Source organism: Plectrocnemia conspersa, unplaced genomic scaffold (genome assembly GCF_051122295.1).
Source record: "Plectrocnemia conspersa isolate PC_06_02 unplaced genomic scaffold, ASM5112229v1 ptg000011l, whole genome shotgun sequence".
In the NCBI taxonomy this organism is placed as follows: domain Eukaryota; kingdom Metazoa; phylum Arthropoda; class Insecta; order Trichoptera; family Polycentropodidae; genus Plectrocnemia; species Plectrocnemia conspersa.
In genome coordinates, this window is record NW_028277175.1 from 18,091,970 (window position 1) to 18,111,809 (window position 19,840).

Here is a 19,840-nt window from a genome sequence, read left to right on the forward strand (position 1 = left end):
GCTGAGACACATGTTGAATCATATTTCACACTAATTACTATCTGCTTTTATTTTTAGTTCGTTTTATTCGAAATTTCATCGCGCTTGCCACTGTGTGCGAGCGTAGTTTCCATCAATATACTTAGCAACACATGATTTTGAGAGTGTCGCAATTGTGATTATCAGCGGGAGGTGTGGCTGAAGTCCTTGACCAGTCTTATTTGTCTGAGCGTCGAGCTGAAATGCATTTGAGTGTATATTTTATATTTAATTAACTGCTTGAAGATATTTTATAACGATTATATTATACAAAAAATAGTAAAAAAGGTCGCTGGGCAGAACGTTAAATAACAAAGATATCATGGCCCCAGTCTGAGCTCTCAGTCGATGCTAAACAGCCGAAAAGGATATATAAAACACGATTTATAAAGAAAACGTTATGCCATCAAGAACGAAAGCGTGACCTAACCTTTTCGTTGATCGCGTTTTTTTACTTTTTATAAGCTGGCAATACTTATTGTATGAAACGGTCTTGGTCGTCATTTGAGTAGTTTGGCTCTCCGTTGTTTTTGTCGCACGTCAGTGCCGAGGCGAGTTGCAGGTAGACGAGCTGGCCGGAGGAGAAGTAGTTCTGGAGGGGTCGGGGGGCGGAGTTGCCGCGGCGGAGGCCAGAGGATGGGCCGTGAAACTCCAGGGTGCCGGGGGGTGCACCGTAGTGCGGGGGGACAAAGGGGCCGCGGCGGGGCGCCTGCTCTTGGACGCCGCGGCCAAGTTGGCCGGGAAACCCGCTGAGAAAATCCAACTGATGGCCGGGTTCCCACCGCAGCGGCTAGTGGCGGAGCCCCACCTGGATCTCCAAGCTTTGGGCCTGTCCTCCGGCGACACGGTGCACGTGAGAGAGCTCTCGGCCAAAGAAGTGTCGTCTCTGCCTCCCGATCCTAACGACGCGTTCCTACCTGAGATCGGCTACCGAGGATTGCTCATGAAGAGGATCGTCCCCTCAGACAACTCGTGTCTCTTCACCAGCGTCGGTGAGCATATAAAAACGCGATTGCGCATTGCAAGGAACAGAGGTCGAACACAATCGCTTTGACCTTGCCCGTGACATTGTTTATTCGTTGCCATGGTTACATAAACATTAACTTTTACTATTAATATTTTTCTACTTCGTTCGTTGATATTGTAATGCCTCAATGATGGTTTGAAAAATACTCATGATATCGTCGTCTTCTCAAATATTTTTTTGTGGCACTTCGTTATTATTTTTCCACAAATTTTCTGTAACAACTGAGTATTATTGTCGATATCCATCGTTGCTTTTTTGGGAGATCGCAAACCCCTATTTTCCACTGTTTCAACAAATCTTTCAATATAAATATCAGAATCAGCTTCATCACCTCACGAGTCGATTAACATTTTTCTTCAAAAAAACAGATTTACGAAAAATATTGCGTCTAGTGCTAAATATGCATCTAGTCAGACTGCGAAGTTTTTAATTTCCCCTCATAGTATGTAACATGGTAATTTTAAAATGTAAAAATAAAATTAAATAAATTAAAAATACTTTTCTTTCAGGTTTTGTGATGAATGGAAAAGTAGACACAACATTAGCGCCTTATATGAGAAAAGTCATAGCCGAAGTAGTAGCCAGTGATACGAACAAGTATTGTGACGCCTTTTTAGGAAAACCAAACGCTGAATACTGCGAATGGATACAACTGCCAAACTCTTGGGGAGGCGCTATAGAACTGTCGGTCTTGTCCAACTTTTTCGGTCTCGAGATTGACGTAGTCAACGTGCTGCATGCCGTCGTGAATAGATTCGGAGAGGATAAAAACTATGGTCAAAGGGTATTTTTGCTTTTTGATGGAATACATTACGATCCACTGTTCTCGGAAGGTTCTACGGTGAGATATTTTAAGCTTAAATATCAATCATAAATATCATGAAAATTGTTTAATTGTTTCAAAACCACCGCTATATGTATAACTAATTATTTTATTTGCTGGATGTCATTTGGTCCCCCTAATAAACGATGTCAATTTAAAAGAGCAATATATAAAATAATTGTTCCATAAAACGAATTATTTGTCCATTAAAATAATTAAAATTGAGCAATAAATAAATATATTTATGTTCAATAAAAAATATTAGATTAACGGGTTTTTGATTTGATTTTTATCAGACAAATTTTTCTGGGTTTTTTTTACGATTTTTTATAATTGAACAATGCAAATGTATTAACTCGATTTTTAGTTTCGGAAACTTCTTATTTTTGAAAATTAGTCACTATATACCTATTTTAATGACACCCGTCAAATTGACAGGTTTATGCCTGTATATCTTTTATTTGTCATGTGTATATTAAAATGAATGATTTGTGCATTAAAATAAATAAGCTATACATTAGCATTCCGTTGGTGTAGCCAATAACCGAAGTTAAGCTAAATTGAAGGTGGTCGTACTTGGATTGGTGACCAATTTTTATAATCTTCCTTTTAAGTATATTCGTTTCAGAGTTATTCATTGGGTGTTCACGATTCTGACCTATGCACCTAATCTGTTCCAACAGTTAAATGAAAAACTTGTTATAGTTCACTAATAACTCGGTCACATTATGACCAACGATACCCGGTGTGTCACCAAGCAGTCATTCACCTCGGTCGTTGGCTACACCAACAGAAATTTTATTTGTAGTGTGCATTAAATCATCGTTTTTATGCACACTGCAAATAAAATAAAATCAAATATTTTTTATTGTTGTAATATACAAACAATTCGTTTTATGGAACACAAGGCTCATATCTCTTAAAATAATTCCTTGTTAAATGGCACCCATAGGCGATAGTTAGTAGTTGTATCAAATTTTCAAAAATGAATCGCAGTACATTTCTTTCAATTTGCAGCATTATATAAATATATATTTGTGGTTCGTCAAATCTGGATGTTATATGGCAATTTTTATTTGCCTAATTAGCATTCTCGATGATAGCGGTTTATCTTATTATTTTGTAATTTATGCTGTAACATCGTTTATTTGTAACCTGGGTTTCTATATATCCTAATGATCCAAAAGTCGTTGAAATTTGTCGGCACTAAGTGGTGCACTAATAACGCATTGTAATGGAAAAACTTTTGCCGTCTATATAGGAATATTTTTACTCCATCTATGGTGTTTTATCTTAGGCTTCCAATCACAACGGTAGCAATCTGACCTCGCTGGTTCTCTATTAGACAACAACAAAGTTGACATTTTCGACATATAGGGCGATTTTGGGAAGCTCAAATTGAATAGCTCCACACGGTTCAGACTTCATTTTTAACTTAACATTTTTTTCTCAGGTCAATCTCTTGCTCTATAATAATTTTCAATTTGCCATATAAAATGTCATTGTTTCCTGATACTTAGAGACCATTCCTAGTTATCTTAGTTTTTCATTTTTTTATGTAATTATGTTTTAGGGGTCAATTGACACCATATTTCGAATCGAAGACATGGAAATGTTGCACGATGCTGAACAATTAGCAAAATCTTCTCATCCATCTACAGACGTCGATAACTTCCAAACCAAATGTCTAGTGTGCGACGCTATACTCATCGGACAGAAGAACGCTAATCAGCACGCCATGGAGACAAATCACACAATGTTCAGCGAAATATAGCACAACTGATCCCATATACTGTTTTTACTTTAATTTGAATATATTAGCAATTACCAATGATTTATTTACTTTATATAACTACTTTAAACAAAATATTTTCTCAAATCAGTTAATATATTTACAAATTGAGTACTGATGTGTACATATTTATTTAAAAAAATTATCAATTTTTTAATTAATGTTGCATGTTTTTACCAAATTAAGTTAATTTGCCAAATTTTCATTGTGCGACATTATTGTAAAATCATACTTTATGAATTAATGTTATTGATTCAATATTAGATAAAAGACAATGATTCTTATTCTATGCATTTATTTTATATTTGGGCTTCATTCGCCGTTTTATTTAAACTAGCCAATTAACCAAAAATGATCAAATTTATTTTTATACAGTATAAAAATGTGTATTTTTAAATACAATATAAAAATCTGACTTATAGTTGTATAAAAAAATGTTAATCTCGTGATTTTTTCCCAGTGTGTGTTATTGTTTGTTTGAATAAAAGCATATATGTGATTTTAAAATATTTATTTCAATATTGTAAGAGCCTTTTACATACAAAAACTGGACAATTTCAAGATATGAGGAATTGCTTCAAAGGTCACTTACAATCACTTCTAATTAAATACAATTCTTGTGCAATAATGTAATAACAGTTATAATCACTTACTCAGTTAGTAGTTGTAGTCCAGGTTTAAATTTTATGTATGAATTAATAATCTGTATATTGTGAGCGGTTTTAACATCTTAAATATATTCCCTTGATTGGTTTAGATGTGATTTATATAAATAATAACAAACTTAAATAAAATTTAATATATTTAACATCTTAAAAGTTGTATTTTTTTATAAATAAGTCACTTCTAAGTAGACAATAGAGTATTTCTTTTCATATTCCATATCTACAACACTGATAATATAAATTCTAATAAAATTTATTCAAAAAGAAGATTTTTATATAAGGCCAATCGATTTACATAAAAATTTATATAAAATTTTAATATGAACATAAAGGATCCAAAATTAAATACAATCTCGTAAATACAACGTTGATTGTTTTTATATTTATTTATAAATCTCAAATGCGTACTGCGATTTACGCAAATTCTATGTAAAACATTTGGCGATCATATCGCTAAATGCGTCAGCACCTGTCGACGACATTGGCCCGAGTCGTACAGTTGTAGATTTTCAATCACAAATGCAAATTTCGTGGCGCTAAGGACACGAGCAAATAAAATTTTTTTAGACGCTGACAAAACGTCTTATATAAATATTCTTATAGCAAAATATTCTCTATTTATGCATATTGTTCTGCATATTAAACAGATGTGTGGAAACGTGGTAACGCAATTCCAAACTTAGTCTCCATTCCGGTGATGATAGGTATTGCTACTTGGTAACCGCCGATGTGGTATGGTTTTGTTGGAACTGCTTCGACGGCACTGGAGACATGCAACTCTGATCCGGCTGGTCGTCTGAAATAAAATAGATAGTAATCAAAATTATTGCCCATTGAGAGTGACAACTTAAAACACAGATGTATTGGTTTCTCATTATATTATGATATGTTAGGGATGAATTTTTATTTATGTATTAATCTACTTGAAGAAAAATACTTACGATCCTCCAAAATCAACGAAGAATAGGCGCTGAAGGACTTCGTAAGTTACAAGGGTAACGCCAAATTGTGGTGAAGAACGCATAACACGAGCTGAAATTATATGATTATTAGGTAAATTTTCACTTTCTTCTAAAAGTTGCTCCATAAGAATCGATAAATAGTTTTTAGTCAAATAAATTTAGTAGCTTGAACACAACAGCATGTAATTATTCAATTAAAAAAAAAAAAAAGAGAAAGTTGCAATAGGTTTAGAAACACTAAGACTGGACACTTGAGGATTGAGCAAAGGTTAATTAGTCTGCTAAATCCAAGTTTAAATTAAGATTGTTTGTATAATTCAATATTATAGTTAAATTTGATGTTGTTTTTATGATTTATCATTTAAGTTTTTGGGCGCTTTCAATATGAGTCAATTGCATTGTACATACAATATGGTAGGAATCATGTTCATGTGTGAGGGTTGCATGAATAGCCTTATGAATCAACTCTAATGGATTCCGTGTGGAAAATTGTATCGGTGTATATTTTTTCTACGTTCATAATAAAATAACCAAATGATTAATAGAATTTAATTACCTGTAGCTCCTTTCCAAAATGCTCTGGCACCTTCTTCCATATAAATTTTTCTAGCTGCATCACATACTCCTGTATATGTAGTTTGACCAGTTCTAGCTACAACCTATAAATAACATTAATAATAGTTTAACAATAACCATTTTTTATTAAATATAAAAAGACACGAACCTGTAATCGAGTCTTGATGACATCAGCAGGAGTGACGAGAGAAGCTGCCGGTACACCAGCAATCGCACCTGCAGCTAACAAAGTCAACGGATGATTATAGCCATTTTCATCAGCAAACGATGCCTAGGAAGTAAAAAATATTTAAGGCACAATTCAATAGTCTTGATATAGCTATAACAATATACATACTTTCACGTGTGCATATGCTGGGAAATAAATGGCGCTGAATGGTACGTCGCGCAGGAAACATGCTCTAGCTCCTTTATATAGACCGAGCAATCCAAGATCTTTCACTACTCCTAAAGCTTTAACTTTGCTACCTCCTCCGGCTAATTCACCGGCGACTTGCAATCGAATTTTTACTATTTCCAACGGATTTGTAAACACTACTTGAGAACTTCCTGCCTAATAATTTACAAAGCTTTACATAGACTATAGTACTACAACATAATAAAAATAAAATGTAATACTAACACAAGCACCAGCTAAAACTTCACCCCACAACGGCAAGTTGCCTTTTGCATCCATCACTTTATCACGTACCAAATCATTGACCTAAAACATTTATATTTATTAATTATTATTAATTAACTAATCTAAGATATTCACGCAATTTTAAGTGAGTTGCTTTGGAATGATTAATTTAAAATATATTATAAATATATATTATACATACTGTCAATTTGATGGCTTTTTCGGGCGCTACGCCGATGAGCTGTGGCAATAGACCTCTATACAATCCAAAGACACCCTCGTGCCTAATGACTTTTTTGAAGCAATCCCAACTGTTTCTATATGCCACTTCACCGATGAATGAGCCGGTTCTTTGATTTTGCATTCTCGTTTTGACTAAATCGATTGGATATACGGCCGATGCACCCACAGCTATATAACATTTAGCAAATTAGTATTAGTTAATAAATTATATAAATAATACGGAACTGTACCTCCAGCAACGGAACCGAGTGTAAACCTATATACGCTCTCTAGAATTTGTATAAAAAAACTACGTTCTTCTGGACTCTGAAAGTTTAAATCATTAATAATAATAATGTATATGAAAATATAATATTAACATAGTGTTGGAAAAAAATTAATGTTAATAACTTTTTTCAAATGTCAGTTGTGCCCATTACAGTGGTGCTATGCCTTGAAATCGTAAACTGATACACCAAAAGGGCTTGAATTGAATTCTTTCTTGGGTTTATAGTTTTTTCATTAGATATAAGTATTTAAAAAATATGTCCACAAATATATTACATATATAAATACTCACAGAAACAGCTTTGATTTCTGCTATTCTTCTCGTAACTAATTTGAAGTATTGTTCAGGAGTAATAGCATTCAGGTCATTATATACAATCCTCCTAAAATAGCATAAAATAATGTAATTTATGAAATATAATAAATTTATACAGCTTAAGGTCAAATATGGCAAATAAGACAGCAAAAAAACACACATTAATACATGTATATAATATTTTTTTTGTTAATTGATGATATAATAAAACAAGGGTTATTTACTTATGAGTTTTATCAAAATGTAATATATTAATTATAATTTATATAAACTAATAAAATAAATTGTAATGTTAGATATATAATTTTGATCACTCATAATAAAAGAGATAAAAACCATTTTATTAAGGTTCACTTTAATCTATCTGAAGGAAATGTTAAAGGTAAAAATATTAAAATTAATTACTTGTATATATTCACGGTCAAGACGAATTTGTTAGACATGGAAAAATAAAATGTTCACCACTATAAAATTCCATATGTTTCGTTTAATCGATTTAATGTTATATACACTTTAAGAAACAACATGGCATACACTTGCAAACACAAAAAATGCGTATTAAAATACTTTAGTATAAAATATGTGCATATTAAATTATGTAAGAATTAATAAAATGCTTACTGATTGCTCTTAACTGATTAAAAATGTTATAAAGCCACTTTTCACAATTTGCAATGCATAAATATTGATAATACTGTACTGAAATTACATAATAAAAGGTCATTATTTTTTGAGCCACGTATGTTATAAAAAAACAGTTTTAAAATATAAAAACTGTGAATATCATCAAAATATTATAATCCTGTTCTGCCCCAAATTATATAAAACTAAAAGATATATAAAAAAATATAATGATAAATTAAACTGTGCAAAACTTAATACAAATATCTTATGTTACCTAGTCATTTATGTACTATTAAAAAAATATATAAAGCATATACTTTTAAAGCTCAAAAGTGTGATATCAAATTATTAAATTAAATGATTGCTGTGCACATTGTGTGAGTAAAGCGGGACGATTTATAAAAGATGAAAGAACGAATTGTCTACTCGTAATGTTATAACCAACCCCCAAGAGATCTGCTGAGTGGTAGAGTCATTGTTGACTGTGGCCTCTCTGAACAAATCGCACAATAAAAAATATAAATTAATCTTTAATATATACGTCAGCTGTTAATATTAGATGTATATAGAATCCTATTACCTTTCATCATAATGCATTATTAAGATAATTGTTTAATATACTAACCCTGCTGCGTGGTGAAGCACGTCGCACAGTTGAAATAGGATATCTACTTCGAGAGGTGTTATTTGACTCATCAGCTGAGCAGACGCTAAAAACTCTTCTTTCGTGACTTCTTGCGTTCTGTGTCCTTGCGTTGCATTCAAATAGACCCTCTTGATCAGCTCCATGTTATTTAGTAGAGAGTTGAAAGCCATGAAGTACGGGAAGCTGACTTTCCTTCCGATTTGGCCGTAACCTGCAGCCTAGATAATTATAATATAAAAATAAATGATATACGTAATAAACATTAAAAATACGATAATGAAACACAAACCGAAGTTAAATTTTCTCTAAGGTCCTTAGTGAGTAGATGTCCTTTTATATTAAGCATAATATCTCTAAAATCACTAGCATTTATAAAACCAGTGCTGTCTTTGTCACATTTCTTGAACGCTTCTACAGCATATTCTTCGTGAAAATCGTGTAAAAACTGTGAAAACTCTGAATATGAAATAACTCTTTGCTTTTCTTTGCCAAAGTATAGCTTGACAAATGTTCCGTCCATATTGAAGGGCAATTTTTTGTGAAGGACGGTCTTCTTCATCACCTCGGCGAATTCATCTAAATTGATTTATTGAATTACGTTATTTTAGTGCTAGTTTGACGTGCATTTACATTGAGACAAGCAAATAATACATTGGCATAATTTAAATATAATACATTATAGATAATATTATTTTTTTAAATTATGCCAAAAATATTTTTTGACTGACTTTTATGTATGGAAAATACATACCAAAAGTGACCATTCCATTTCCATTAGTATCGAACAGTTGAAAGGCAGTTTTATATAACGCGTCAGGAACACAAAGTAATCCTTCAAACGCTCGAAACTCATCGAAGGATATAAGCCCATCTTTGTCCATGTCAACGATGTTGGCGATGAGACGGACAGATTCTTCATTGAAGTCTCCTGCAATGAATCAAATAACAATCATCTTGATTAGTCTATATTATTTAAAAAGCTTACATTTGTGAGGTCTAGAATCAATATACGACTTTTTACATCTTTGACCAAAATAGTGTGGCATCTTATATATAATTGTTCTAAGCCTTCCGCTTCCGAACGCACTCGTCCTAATAAATGTGCTAAAGTTGTTAATGTTAGTTGATGTTTAATATCGTAAGGGCAGCATATAGATTAATTTTTATTTTTTAAATTGACATGGATGGAATCCACTGAGTTTTGATTAATACTCAGGGCCGGCTGGGGGGTTTCGAGGGGCGTCAGGAAAATATTATATGCGGGCCTCCACGAAACAAAGGTAGAAATAATGTATGATATCATTTGTACCTCTAATTATATTTTTAACTTCATAAAATACATCAAATTTACGACATTTAAACATTACGACAGTATCCAGGCTTCTTAATGTGTGGAACCTGGGAAAAAATCCCAAAATCTCGACGTCTGAGCCGGCCCTGTTCCTACCTTTGCTGCTGCCATGCAAACTCAGACCAAAACGCTTCATGCAATTCTTCCACAGGGGCCCATAAAAAATATGCCCTCTGTCATTTTAATTTAATAATAATGGCAAATTAAATTCCTAATTTTTAATTATAGAAACAAGAGTTAGTTAAAACTTATTGCAAAGTTGAATTTGTCAGACTATATGACTTTTATTTATTGTCACGAAGTTCATAAATCTGTTTACATCATGAAAAAAATATTACTGTAATTTCATAAATGCTCATTTCTTCTTATTTATGCATATATAGCATGTATATGTATATACCTGATATTGATTCTAGAATTAATATACAATAATTGTTTTACCTTCATTGTATAGACCGAGAAATTTACGCACAAAGTCATCTCCGGTCATAAACTTTTCGCCTTTCTCTTCTTTGGTGGCATATTGGTTGAATATGTCATGGAGGCGGTCTGCATCAGCCCTCTTAAGGTGGCCTGCGCCCTGCAACATAAAAGGTAGAGTTTAACGTTATAATGTCAAATAATTATATATAAACGTTAGATTTAGATTAGTTTTGAAGATCACCCGCATAGAAGCAGAGAATCGGTTCATTATAGGTTAAAACAACGAGAGTTAAAACCAAAACGAGACATGAAAACGAACTGATAACCAACGACACTGAATGCTCATAATAGCGTCAAATGTAAGGTGATAAGGAAGTATTTTTTTAATATTAAATAATTTATATTAAAATAAAATGTATGTTTGTACAATATGTTTAAATAACTTTGAATATATTTGTATATAAATTAACAGATCCGTTTATAACGCATGATGTTAGATGTTAGCTAATAGTAGAATGTAGTTCTATAAAATGAAGTAATGGAACGCTACTCCCATGTGGGGAGCAGCGTTCAATGAGATATCAGTTTATATGAACCCGGAGACAAATATCCTGGTTATTTTATTTGTTGCGTTGTAGTTGAGTTGTGCAGTGTGTTGTTTAAAAATGTGCTGTCGGTGACTATTCAATCAAGCTCAAATAAATTTTACCAGAACTTCTAACAAATCCTATAAGAACGCGTTCCGGTCATGAGGAAAAGTACTGTAATGACGTTCCGGCCCCACTACACTACTGATCTATACATAATAGATATACATATATATAGTGGCGGCCGGTGAAATGTTGTGTCTCAGACACACGATCGCAAAACAATGTTTTACCGGCCGCCACTGCATACATATATTTATAATAACATTCTGTCTGATTGAATAAAAATATAATTCTCACATATCTTAACCGATTAAGTAAATTTTAAGTAGTCTATTATTATAAAATATAACATTGATAATATTTGAACGGTTTATACTACATATTCAAGATTCAAATAATAGTTTTTATAATGAATCTTATCATAAGAAATATTATATTTCCCACTGGAAATAAATATAGAAAGCTTTCAGTTAACAGAAAAAAACGTATTTATTTTTTGCATAACATAAACACAGTAAAATCTAAATTGAAATAAGTTATATATAGCGTTGAAAAAAAATCTCCCAATGTTTATGTATTATATATAATTTTAAAAAGTAAGTATTTTTCAAGATTATTGTGATTAAGATATGTTAAATAGTAATAAGGTATGTTTACTGTTTTATATAAATTACAATAATTTAAATTTAAATTAAATTATCAAATATACTGAAATAACATCAACAATGATAAGCTTGACGCGTGATGCTGGATATATACAATGCTCCAAAGATATCTCTTATTTTTTTCATAAAAAATCAAAATTTCAAAAGTAATTAACCGAGTGGTGCAACACAAATAGATACTAATAATTATATTATATCGATAATCAAAAAATAAAATACGGTTCATATTTTTATGAACATACTGTACAAGGTATGATAAATAACTATTATTTTAATGAAAAATATTTGTCGATATATGTATTATTGTGGAAAAAACAGCATGTTATCTTAATTATATTTCTAATACGGATATAAGGGTTCAATATATTGTATAGTAATAATTCTCTTGTAGTGCTTATGTAGTGTTATTTTCAGTGCGTAAACACGGATAAGCACATTCACGTAGATATCATGAATGAATCATGCGGTAAAGATAAATTTCTACTATCACGTAAAGACGTGTAGACTTCACGTGATTTTTTTATTGTCGGTAATATTTTTATACTGCCGTTTTTAATATCTTTCTTAGTCTGTCAATTTATGTATTAAATTGTTGTTATAATCATTTTAATGATTTATTATAATTGGTGTTTTGATTTTAAGTAGCCCGATTATGTCACTCTCAACAATATATGTAATATATACTGCATAATTGTTTTATTATAACTTAATGGTGAATAATCAGTGAATGCAAGCTAAAGAAAATATTAATATATTTTATTTAGTTTCCTCTTGGTCAATTTTGTATGCCAATTTTCCCCAAGTATAATATATGTAGTTAAATACTGAGTACAGAATAATGGAAATAATACCTTACCATGTCTAGGAATAAAGAATATTAGATCACCCCTAAATCACCTTCTATGACAAAAATCTTAAGTATTCATTATTTTCTTTTTAGAAACGACAATATATGAGCAGTTAGATGAAAATAGAAATTGAAAAGTTTCACTTATAAAAAAAACTTGGCATCGAAACGTTTTCACATAATTTAGGTTCATGAAAAAATCACAACATAAGCTTAGGTGTTACATTTTTTAAGAGATTATTAGATATGTTCGTATATAGGCCAAGCAACTCAGTATAAATTGGAATGTTAGTTGTACAATCGAGTAATCAAGACAACCAAATACATTATAATACCCAAAATGTCAGACATCAGTAATCGCGTTAAATTAATGGCCGAACGAACTGCTTTGATAGGACTCTTTCATCATTACTTGAATGTCCAGAGCAAACTGGATCTCGTGTGTAATCAGCTGAGCATGTCAACTGATAATTTGTGTGTTTGCATACTTAGATATATCAAAGACCTTGCTATAATTTCATTAAAAAATATAACTGGATTGTATATATAAAGGTCAAAAAGTTTAGATTGTTCTTATTATCTTTATAATAATTAGGTAAAATTAGTTCGTCAACAGTGAGTGCATAATTGAAACGGAAACTTATCGAGGCGTTTGACATTGGACGTGTATTTGTTGTGCAGTAAGACGATTGTCATCCAATAGTCTCGGTCGGTTACAATTGCAAGGTCGTCCGTTGATCAATTTCAAGCTACTCGTTAAAAAATATTTATCAATGAGAAACGATTAGTTAAGTTTAAAAGTAGGGTAAATTATTGATTCAGTAATAACGTCATTCCAGTGAGTAAACAAGATGTGACGTCACCTGCAGATGTATCGATTATTATTACCTAAATATATATTTCTATAACAGATATATTTCTCATCGATTCCGTGGAAAAAAAAATCTATTCCAGGGGTAGCAAAACGTGTATACGTCTTAGGCGACGTACTACTATAAGTCTTATTTTATCTTTTAATTTTTTTTGTAAGCTTGTACTTAATTTTAATATATGTATTTTTATTTTTTTAATGCATGTTTATATAAAAAATACACGATATGTAAATATGCTGATTTTCATGAAAATGCATGGCGCAATCATGAATAACGCTTATTACAAAGGATATATTATGCTTTGTCCGCATTTAAATTCGAGCTGAGATCTCTTGTGTAAATAATAAAAATCTAAATATTTTACAAAGCATTTATTGTTGCAATTAATGTACATCTCTTTTGAAACAACCTTACTAACAATAGCGTAAATTATTTAATAATAGAATTCGAAATTGGGAATCAAATTTAGAATTCTCAGGACATAAAAATAGCATTTACAGCTGAATTACGAAATTCTAATTATATCTATCTAATGTATTCATAATAGTTTTATAAATCTGATAGTATATACACTTTTATTTGAGGTATAAAAAGCCGTTTTCTAAGTTTGTATCATTGATTTTTCATTTCAGTAATGCAAACTTAATCGAGTGGTACCAAATGATACCGGCATTACGTGTTACCGCATTTGATGAAAAACATAATAAAAAAATATATAATAAGATATTTATAATGAATTAAAATAAATACTTTACCAGTTTCGTTCGAACGCACTATACGCGTGGCGCTAACAATTTGTTATCAAATTTAATTCGAATAAATTACGATCGTGTCGATAATGCGAAGAGTACTGGTTAGTACTGGATTTTCGGTGAATGTTTAACCTATCAATTCATTTTCATTGATGCATTGATGATATAATACAATCGAAAGTTAAACGGAAGGTCAATGGGTTAACTACATACAGGTATATTATTGTGTAGTATTAAACATCTCGGATTTTATTAAAAACTCATTAAGTAAGTATATTATTGTTTTACATATGTATGTATATTCGATACAAGCAACCCGCGATACGATGTCACCACGATGGTTACATTTACGAATGATATACTATCCTCTCAACCAGGCTAATAATAAAATAATCGCTATTGACACAATCAACCAGTGGACTAAGATGTTGAGTATCAAAATGAATGAGACTAAATTTAAGCATTACAATTTTACAACTAGAAAAATCTATCCGCTACCGATAACGATAAATCGAGAAGACGTACCGTATGCCAATACTGCTAAGAACTTTGGCATGACACTGGACACGTAGTAGCGATGGAACGAACACGTGAAAACTAATTTTAAATAAATACATATATTACCGCTTTGGCGAACATACCCGGGACTCTTTATTATATACTGACGATTCGAAAATTATTAATACATACGAAATAATTTGGATTCATTGTTAGCTTACCATACGTCTCGGTTTCACACATCGATCCGTGGTTTTCTCGGGTTTGTCCCGGTTTCAAAAAAAATCCGAGATGACCTTTTTTTAACTCTCATAACATCCCTAAATGAACAACATTTTTCGAGGTAACCATTTATTATTTTTAGCTGTTACATTGAAAAGTGGCCAGCCCTAGGTAGAGTACTGTTTCCAGCATATTATTCAGAGATATCCTATGTATGATATCTTTATTAGGGATATAAAAGTATTGTAACATTAACACTTGCTCTTGCTCTTCTCAGTGGGGCTAAAGTTGTCCAGTCAGTGGTCGTTTTTTAATAATTCTATTTCATCAAGATTCATAGTATTTCCTTAAATGAAATGCATATTCTGGCTTAATTCAGGGGGATCCTTGTTTAGAATCCACGTCAAAAGCAATGAAATAGTGCCGTTTAAGTCACAGTGGAAATGATCGTTTTTTTCCCTGGGAGAAAGTTCTAAAACTAAATATAGTTTTAAAACTTTTAATAGGTTAGTTTTGGATACAGCAAATGAACGTTTCACAACTGTCAAATTTAGTTTTATAGACATTTTAGAGCATCATAAATTATGTTTTCGCTAATAGAAATATAAATCTACTTGTGAAAATGTATTTGGACTTCACTAAAATTCACTGTAACATTTATACATCACATGTACATAAATAATGATACGTATGTAAATGTGTATATTATGGAAGGGTAAAAATCATATAATTTTACTAGCATCCGTCAGATAAACTATATTTTAACCGGTAAAAATATATATCCACCAGTGAAAATGTATTCTGATATGATTTTACTGAAACGACAAATTAAAAAAAATATTTTCAGTATAGAGTCGAGACTGTTTTTTTTAGATTTTCTTTGAGTGATTACCCGATAACTTCTGGTTTAGAATCAGGGACGTTATTTCAACCTTTTTCAGGGAGAGGGGCAAAAGTTGGCCAGTCAGTGGTCGTTTTTTTAATATGTTGATTTCATTGAGATTTGTATTTCAATATATATTATGCATTTTTCTGGACAAATTCAACTGGGGGAAAATGCCCCTCTCCCAAATGACGTCCCTGTTCCCAGAAGTGCAACAAATATTTTTTTAAATTAAGTTAAAAACAAACGTGTTTTATATCGGTTTTCCTGGTTTGGGTATTATAATAATTTTAACTATTTTTCATTACTTATGCACATATTTTAACCTAAATTTTGAATCTCGGTTTGTGAACTTTGTCAAAAACTTTTTCAAAACAATCTACCTCATTACCTTTAATATAGGAAAAAAATAAATGGAGCAAATATTTCATTAAAAATCTGATTCGTACGAGCCAACAAGTTTAATTGCAAATCGTTATTATCGAATAATTCAAGCCAATTTTTTGATTTCGCTAATGGCGACCTCATACTTGGATGAATAAATTGCTACGTCCGTAGCCAACGTTGGTCGTTACACACACACTTGAGCGGCCATGATCGAAATTGCATGCATGCATCTATATTTTTCAAATGCATCGCGCGCGTTTGTTTTTATTGTTACTGATAACCGTGATAACCTATTTTATGAAATAAAATATGTTTGTAATGTTTAAATAACGAGTTATTTCGATAACCTTGAAAAACGATTATGAAAATATTATAATTTTATCAGTTCTAGGCCAAATAAATTATTTCGATCTCCAAATTACAATATTAATAAAATACATTGACGCGTTTAGTGACGGAAAATGGTTTCGCGACAAAAGTAGGTCAACAAAATATAAATTCAAATTGCATTTATTTTTTATACGAGTGTAGCTGAAATTATGTTATAATTTTAATTTTATTTATCATGGAATCGCGAGCCAATAAATTAAAATAGACACTCATTTTCTCAAGACAAATGACACCACTTTTAAATATTAATATACATACATATGTTTTCTTAATGCAACTAACGATTTAATCAATCAATTACTTACTTAATTAATAAAACTAATTGTAACGTAAATTATCATAGAGTCGATAGAAGACTTACATAGATAACTCAAAAAAGTAGATTTTCATGAAGCACTTAAAATTTTGTATAATAACATCCACGCTTTGACAGGGATTATTATTAGAAACAAATGACTATTTTATCAGGTATTTTAAGCTACGTATATTCGGGACCCATAGTTTTGTTCTGAAACCCCTAAATATGCATGTGCTCTTATTATTATATTGAGATTATATCATGCATGATATAATCTCAAATATTAATAACATAACTACATATGTATGTATATAGGCCCTATATAGATATGTTATGAATATCTGAGATTATATCATGCATGCCTTTTAATATCGTTAACTATTTCTAACGATTTTTAATTTAAGATGGTTCAGATGAATAAAATTCTATGGTATAATATTGAAATTTACAAATACTAATTTAAATAAATTATATACCTATGTTATTGTAATGTTTTCGAAATTATATGTAGGTTATTTCATATTATTAGTAAGTTTATACTATTTCTAGTTGTTTCATAAAATTAAAACATTTTGTTAAGTTGTCAATCCTGATGAATTGAGTTTGAGTGTTGCCATTATGGTCGATGAAAGTTGGTCATTTTAGAAACAATAAATATGTCTGCTCGATATTGACGAAAATGGTCTGACAGTATTTACATTTAATCAATTTAAATCAATTAGTTAACGTTATATAAATACAAAAAAAAATGCAAATATTTTGGCAAAAATACACTCGAGAGTATACAGTTTTAGCTGAGTGGTTAAAATAGAAACTCTCACGACAATGTCGCCATCATTACATAAACCTCGTTTTTTAAGTTGTGAAATGATTTTAACTATAAAAATATCGTAATCAGCTGACAATAATACTTCCTTTGTGTATGACTCTTATCTATACATATGTATATTCATTGCGCTGCAAGACTTTAACGGAAACGTAATCGAAATAATTGAAATATTGTACTAGTATGCTAATAATTATTGATATTAAACATAGTACTTTATTGTTATATATTTCGATTTTATTTTTAAAAGATTTAAATCGTTTATTTATTGCGAATGGTAACACTTGAATTGAAAAGATCGATTTATTTGATAATCAAATACTTACAAATACATAACAGTTCGTGTACTTGATTGCTGCAGTGATTTTCACTTGAAAATAACACGAGGAATTATTAGATTGAATTAAAAAATTCTATATCGCAAAAATGGATTTCGATTCGTCGGGCGGTTAATTATGGCACACCTGTATATGTTTTCCGCGGTTCAAGGTCACATATACAAGAGACTATCCGTAACGTGTCGATAGTGTAATAATTAATACATGCTGTTTAAATGGAAATCATATAATAAAAGGAAAACAGCACAGTTAAGAATTCGTACAAAAGCGTGAATTCATGTTTGCAGCCGAGTACGCCAAGGGTATTTGTAGGACAAGCGCGAATTCACGTCAGAACAATGTTTTTCAGAATAGTTTCATTACTCGGAAATATGTGACATGAAAGATTTCAAAAAATGGCGGCAGTGTTTTTTCTAAAAATACATTTGGCCATAACGTTAAAATATTCGACGTTTGGAATAATTCAAATGCTTTTTTTATGATACTGTATTATATTTAAAACATATTTTAAATATATTACAGTATCAGTACATTTTAATATTTATTTATATGTAATGTTGGCGTTTTACCCAATTTAATATTCATAAAATACACATTTATAGCAATTTTTAATAATGCGGAAAATTGCTTTGATTTTTTTTAATAAAAGGAAGGATAATAAAATCATATTATTTTTTTGAAAAAAAACATGTGGTCGTTTTTTTGCAGTGATAACGATAAATTTTGGCGGTCTAACAGGAAGAACATATTTGTGACAGGTGGGACGACAGTTTGCAAATGTGGCAAAACTTACCCACCTCTTGACAGTAGACCCGCGAAAATAGCAGGTCTGTTAGGAGTCCGTCAGCCATTACTGGCCGTTCGTCTCTCTATTTTCGTTCGGGTTCTTTTGTACGTCTTCGAAGGAACTGCACTGAATCGTACGGTGACAAACGAGCGCGCGCCACGAAGCTACTCGGCATCTGTCGGCTGCGACCGCGCAGAAGCGTTTTTGCGCTAACATCTCCGGCCAGCCCTTTTTAGCTTTTGCAATTAATTTGCGTCAACCTCTCTATTTATTATTCGATTGAAATTTATATAAATTCGTTTAATTTAATATGTTTATCTTGGAAACCAAATAAATGCTAGCTAGATTTTATGAAAATTCTTAACCACTAAATATTTTGCAAAAATGGTTGTGGCAATTCTTAATCATGCCAATTAGGAATTTCGCGTTCTAGTAATATATATATATATATATATATATATATATATATATATATATATATATATATATATATATATATATATATATATATATATATATATATATATATATATATATATATATATATATATATATATATATATATATATATATATATATATATATATATATATATATATATATATATATATATATATATATATATATATATTATTTTAAATATTTGTGCATTTACTGTTCCAATATCATGTAGGGACCGATTTAGTTGACCACTTTGAAACTATAAGTCGCCACAAAATCCTATGTTTTTCAATTTAACTAAAACCAATAATACATTTATGTAAATATAAAAATAGTTTTTAATAAATAAATACTTCATTTAATAAATGTATTTTAAAATCTTTGCCATTATAGCCGTACTCATTACCATAATTGCCTCATAGTTCATTCTCATTTTAATTTTTACGAAAAGGTGAATAGCGAATATTTGAAGAAACGTTTAATTGGGATACAGGGTAAATATGATTGAATTATCTGAATTAGTTAGAAATTACTGCTCTGCAATTATTGTATTTTTTCACTCTAATGCCATATTATGGCCATCTAGATACATTGTATTATAATAATTTCCGAGACGAACGGTCAGAATT

General features: G+C 30.9%; 2 protein-coding genes across 7 annotated transcripts; one reads left to right on the forward strand and one right to left on the reverse strand.

Moving 5' to 3' along the window:
• The first annotated feature begins 495 nt into the window (after positions 1–495).
• Yod1 (Yod1 deubiquitinase) lies at positions 496–4,167 on the forward strand. Its single transcript, XM_088196342.1, has 3 exons — positions 496–1,010; positions 1,555–1,886; positions 3,442–4,167. The coding sequence occupies exons 1-3, from the start codon at positions 785–787 to the stop codon at positions 3,640–3,642; spliced, it is 759 nt and encodes a 252-aa protein (XP_088052468.1). The 5' UTR covers positions 496–784; the 3' UTR covers positions 3,643–4,167.
• On the reverse strand, positions 4,157–18,947 carry aralar1 (calcium-binding mitochondrial carrier protein aralar1). 6 transcript variants are annotated; one of them, XM_088196336.1, is made up of 15 exons: positions 18,781–18,947; positions 10,374–10,512; positions 9,333–9,509; positions 8,871–9,157; positions 8,561–8,799; positions 8,381–8,428; positions 7,288–7,378; positions 6,959–7,034; positions 6,688–6,896; positions 6,486–6,566; positions 6,201–6,416; positions 6,012–6,134; positions 5,844–5,946; positions 5,267–5,357; positions 4,157–5,121 (listed from the first exon to the last, which is right to left on the reverse strand). In XM_088196336.1, the coding sequence occupies exons 1-15, from the start codon at positions 18,832–18,834 to the stop codon at positions 4,965–4,967; spliced, it is 2,091 nt and encodes a 696-aa protein (XP_088052462.1). In that variant the 5' UTR covers positions 18,835–18,947; the 3' UTR covers positions 4,157–4,964. The 6 variants fall into 6 exon arrangements, with proteins under 6 accessions (XP_088052462.1, XP_088052466.1, XP_088052463.1 ...); XM_088196340.1 differs by having other exon boundaries at positions 18,777–18,947; XM_088196337.1 differs by lacking the exon at positions 18,781–18,947 and adding an exon at positions 10,597–10,734.
• Positions 18,948–19,840: the final 893 nt, after the last annotated feature.

What these genes read in the sequence shown, in the direction of transcription:
- Yod1 (XM_088196342.1), top strand. Translation starts at nt 785, where the DNA reads ATGGCCGGGTTCCCACCGCAGCGGCTAGTGGCGGAGCCCCACCTGGAT. An exon ending in GTGTCTCTTCACCAGCGTCG is followed by an intron (nt 1,011 to 1,554) that starts GTGAGCATATAA and finishes CTTTTCTTTCAG; the next exon opens with GTTTTGTGATGAATGGAAAA. An exon ending in TGTTCTCGGAAGGTTCTACG is followed by an intron (nt 1,887 to 3,441) that starts GTGAGATATTTT and finishes ATTATGTTTTAG; the next exon opens with GGGTCAATTGACACCATATT.
- aralar1 (XM_088196336.1), bottom strand. Translation starts at nt 18,834, where the DNA reads ATGGCTGACGGACTCCTAACAGACCTGCTATTTTCGCGGGTCTACTGT. An exon ending in ACTCAGCAGATCTCTTGGGG is followed by an intron (nt 7,379 to 8,380) that starts GTTGGTTATAAC and finishes ATGCTATTTTAG; the next exon opens with GAGGATTGTATATAATGACC. An exon ending in AAAAAGCCATCAAATTGACA is followed by an intron (nt 6,567 to 6,687) that starts GTATGTATAATA and finishes TAAATGTTTTAG; the next exon opens with GTCAATGATTTGGTACGTGA.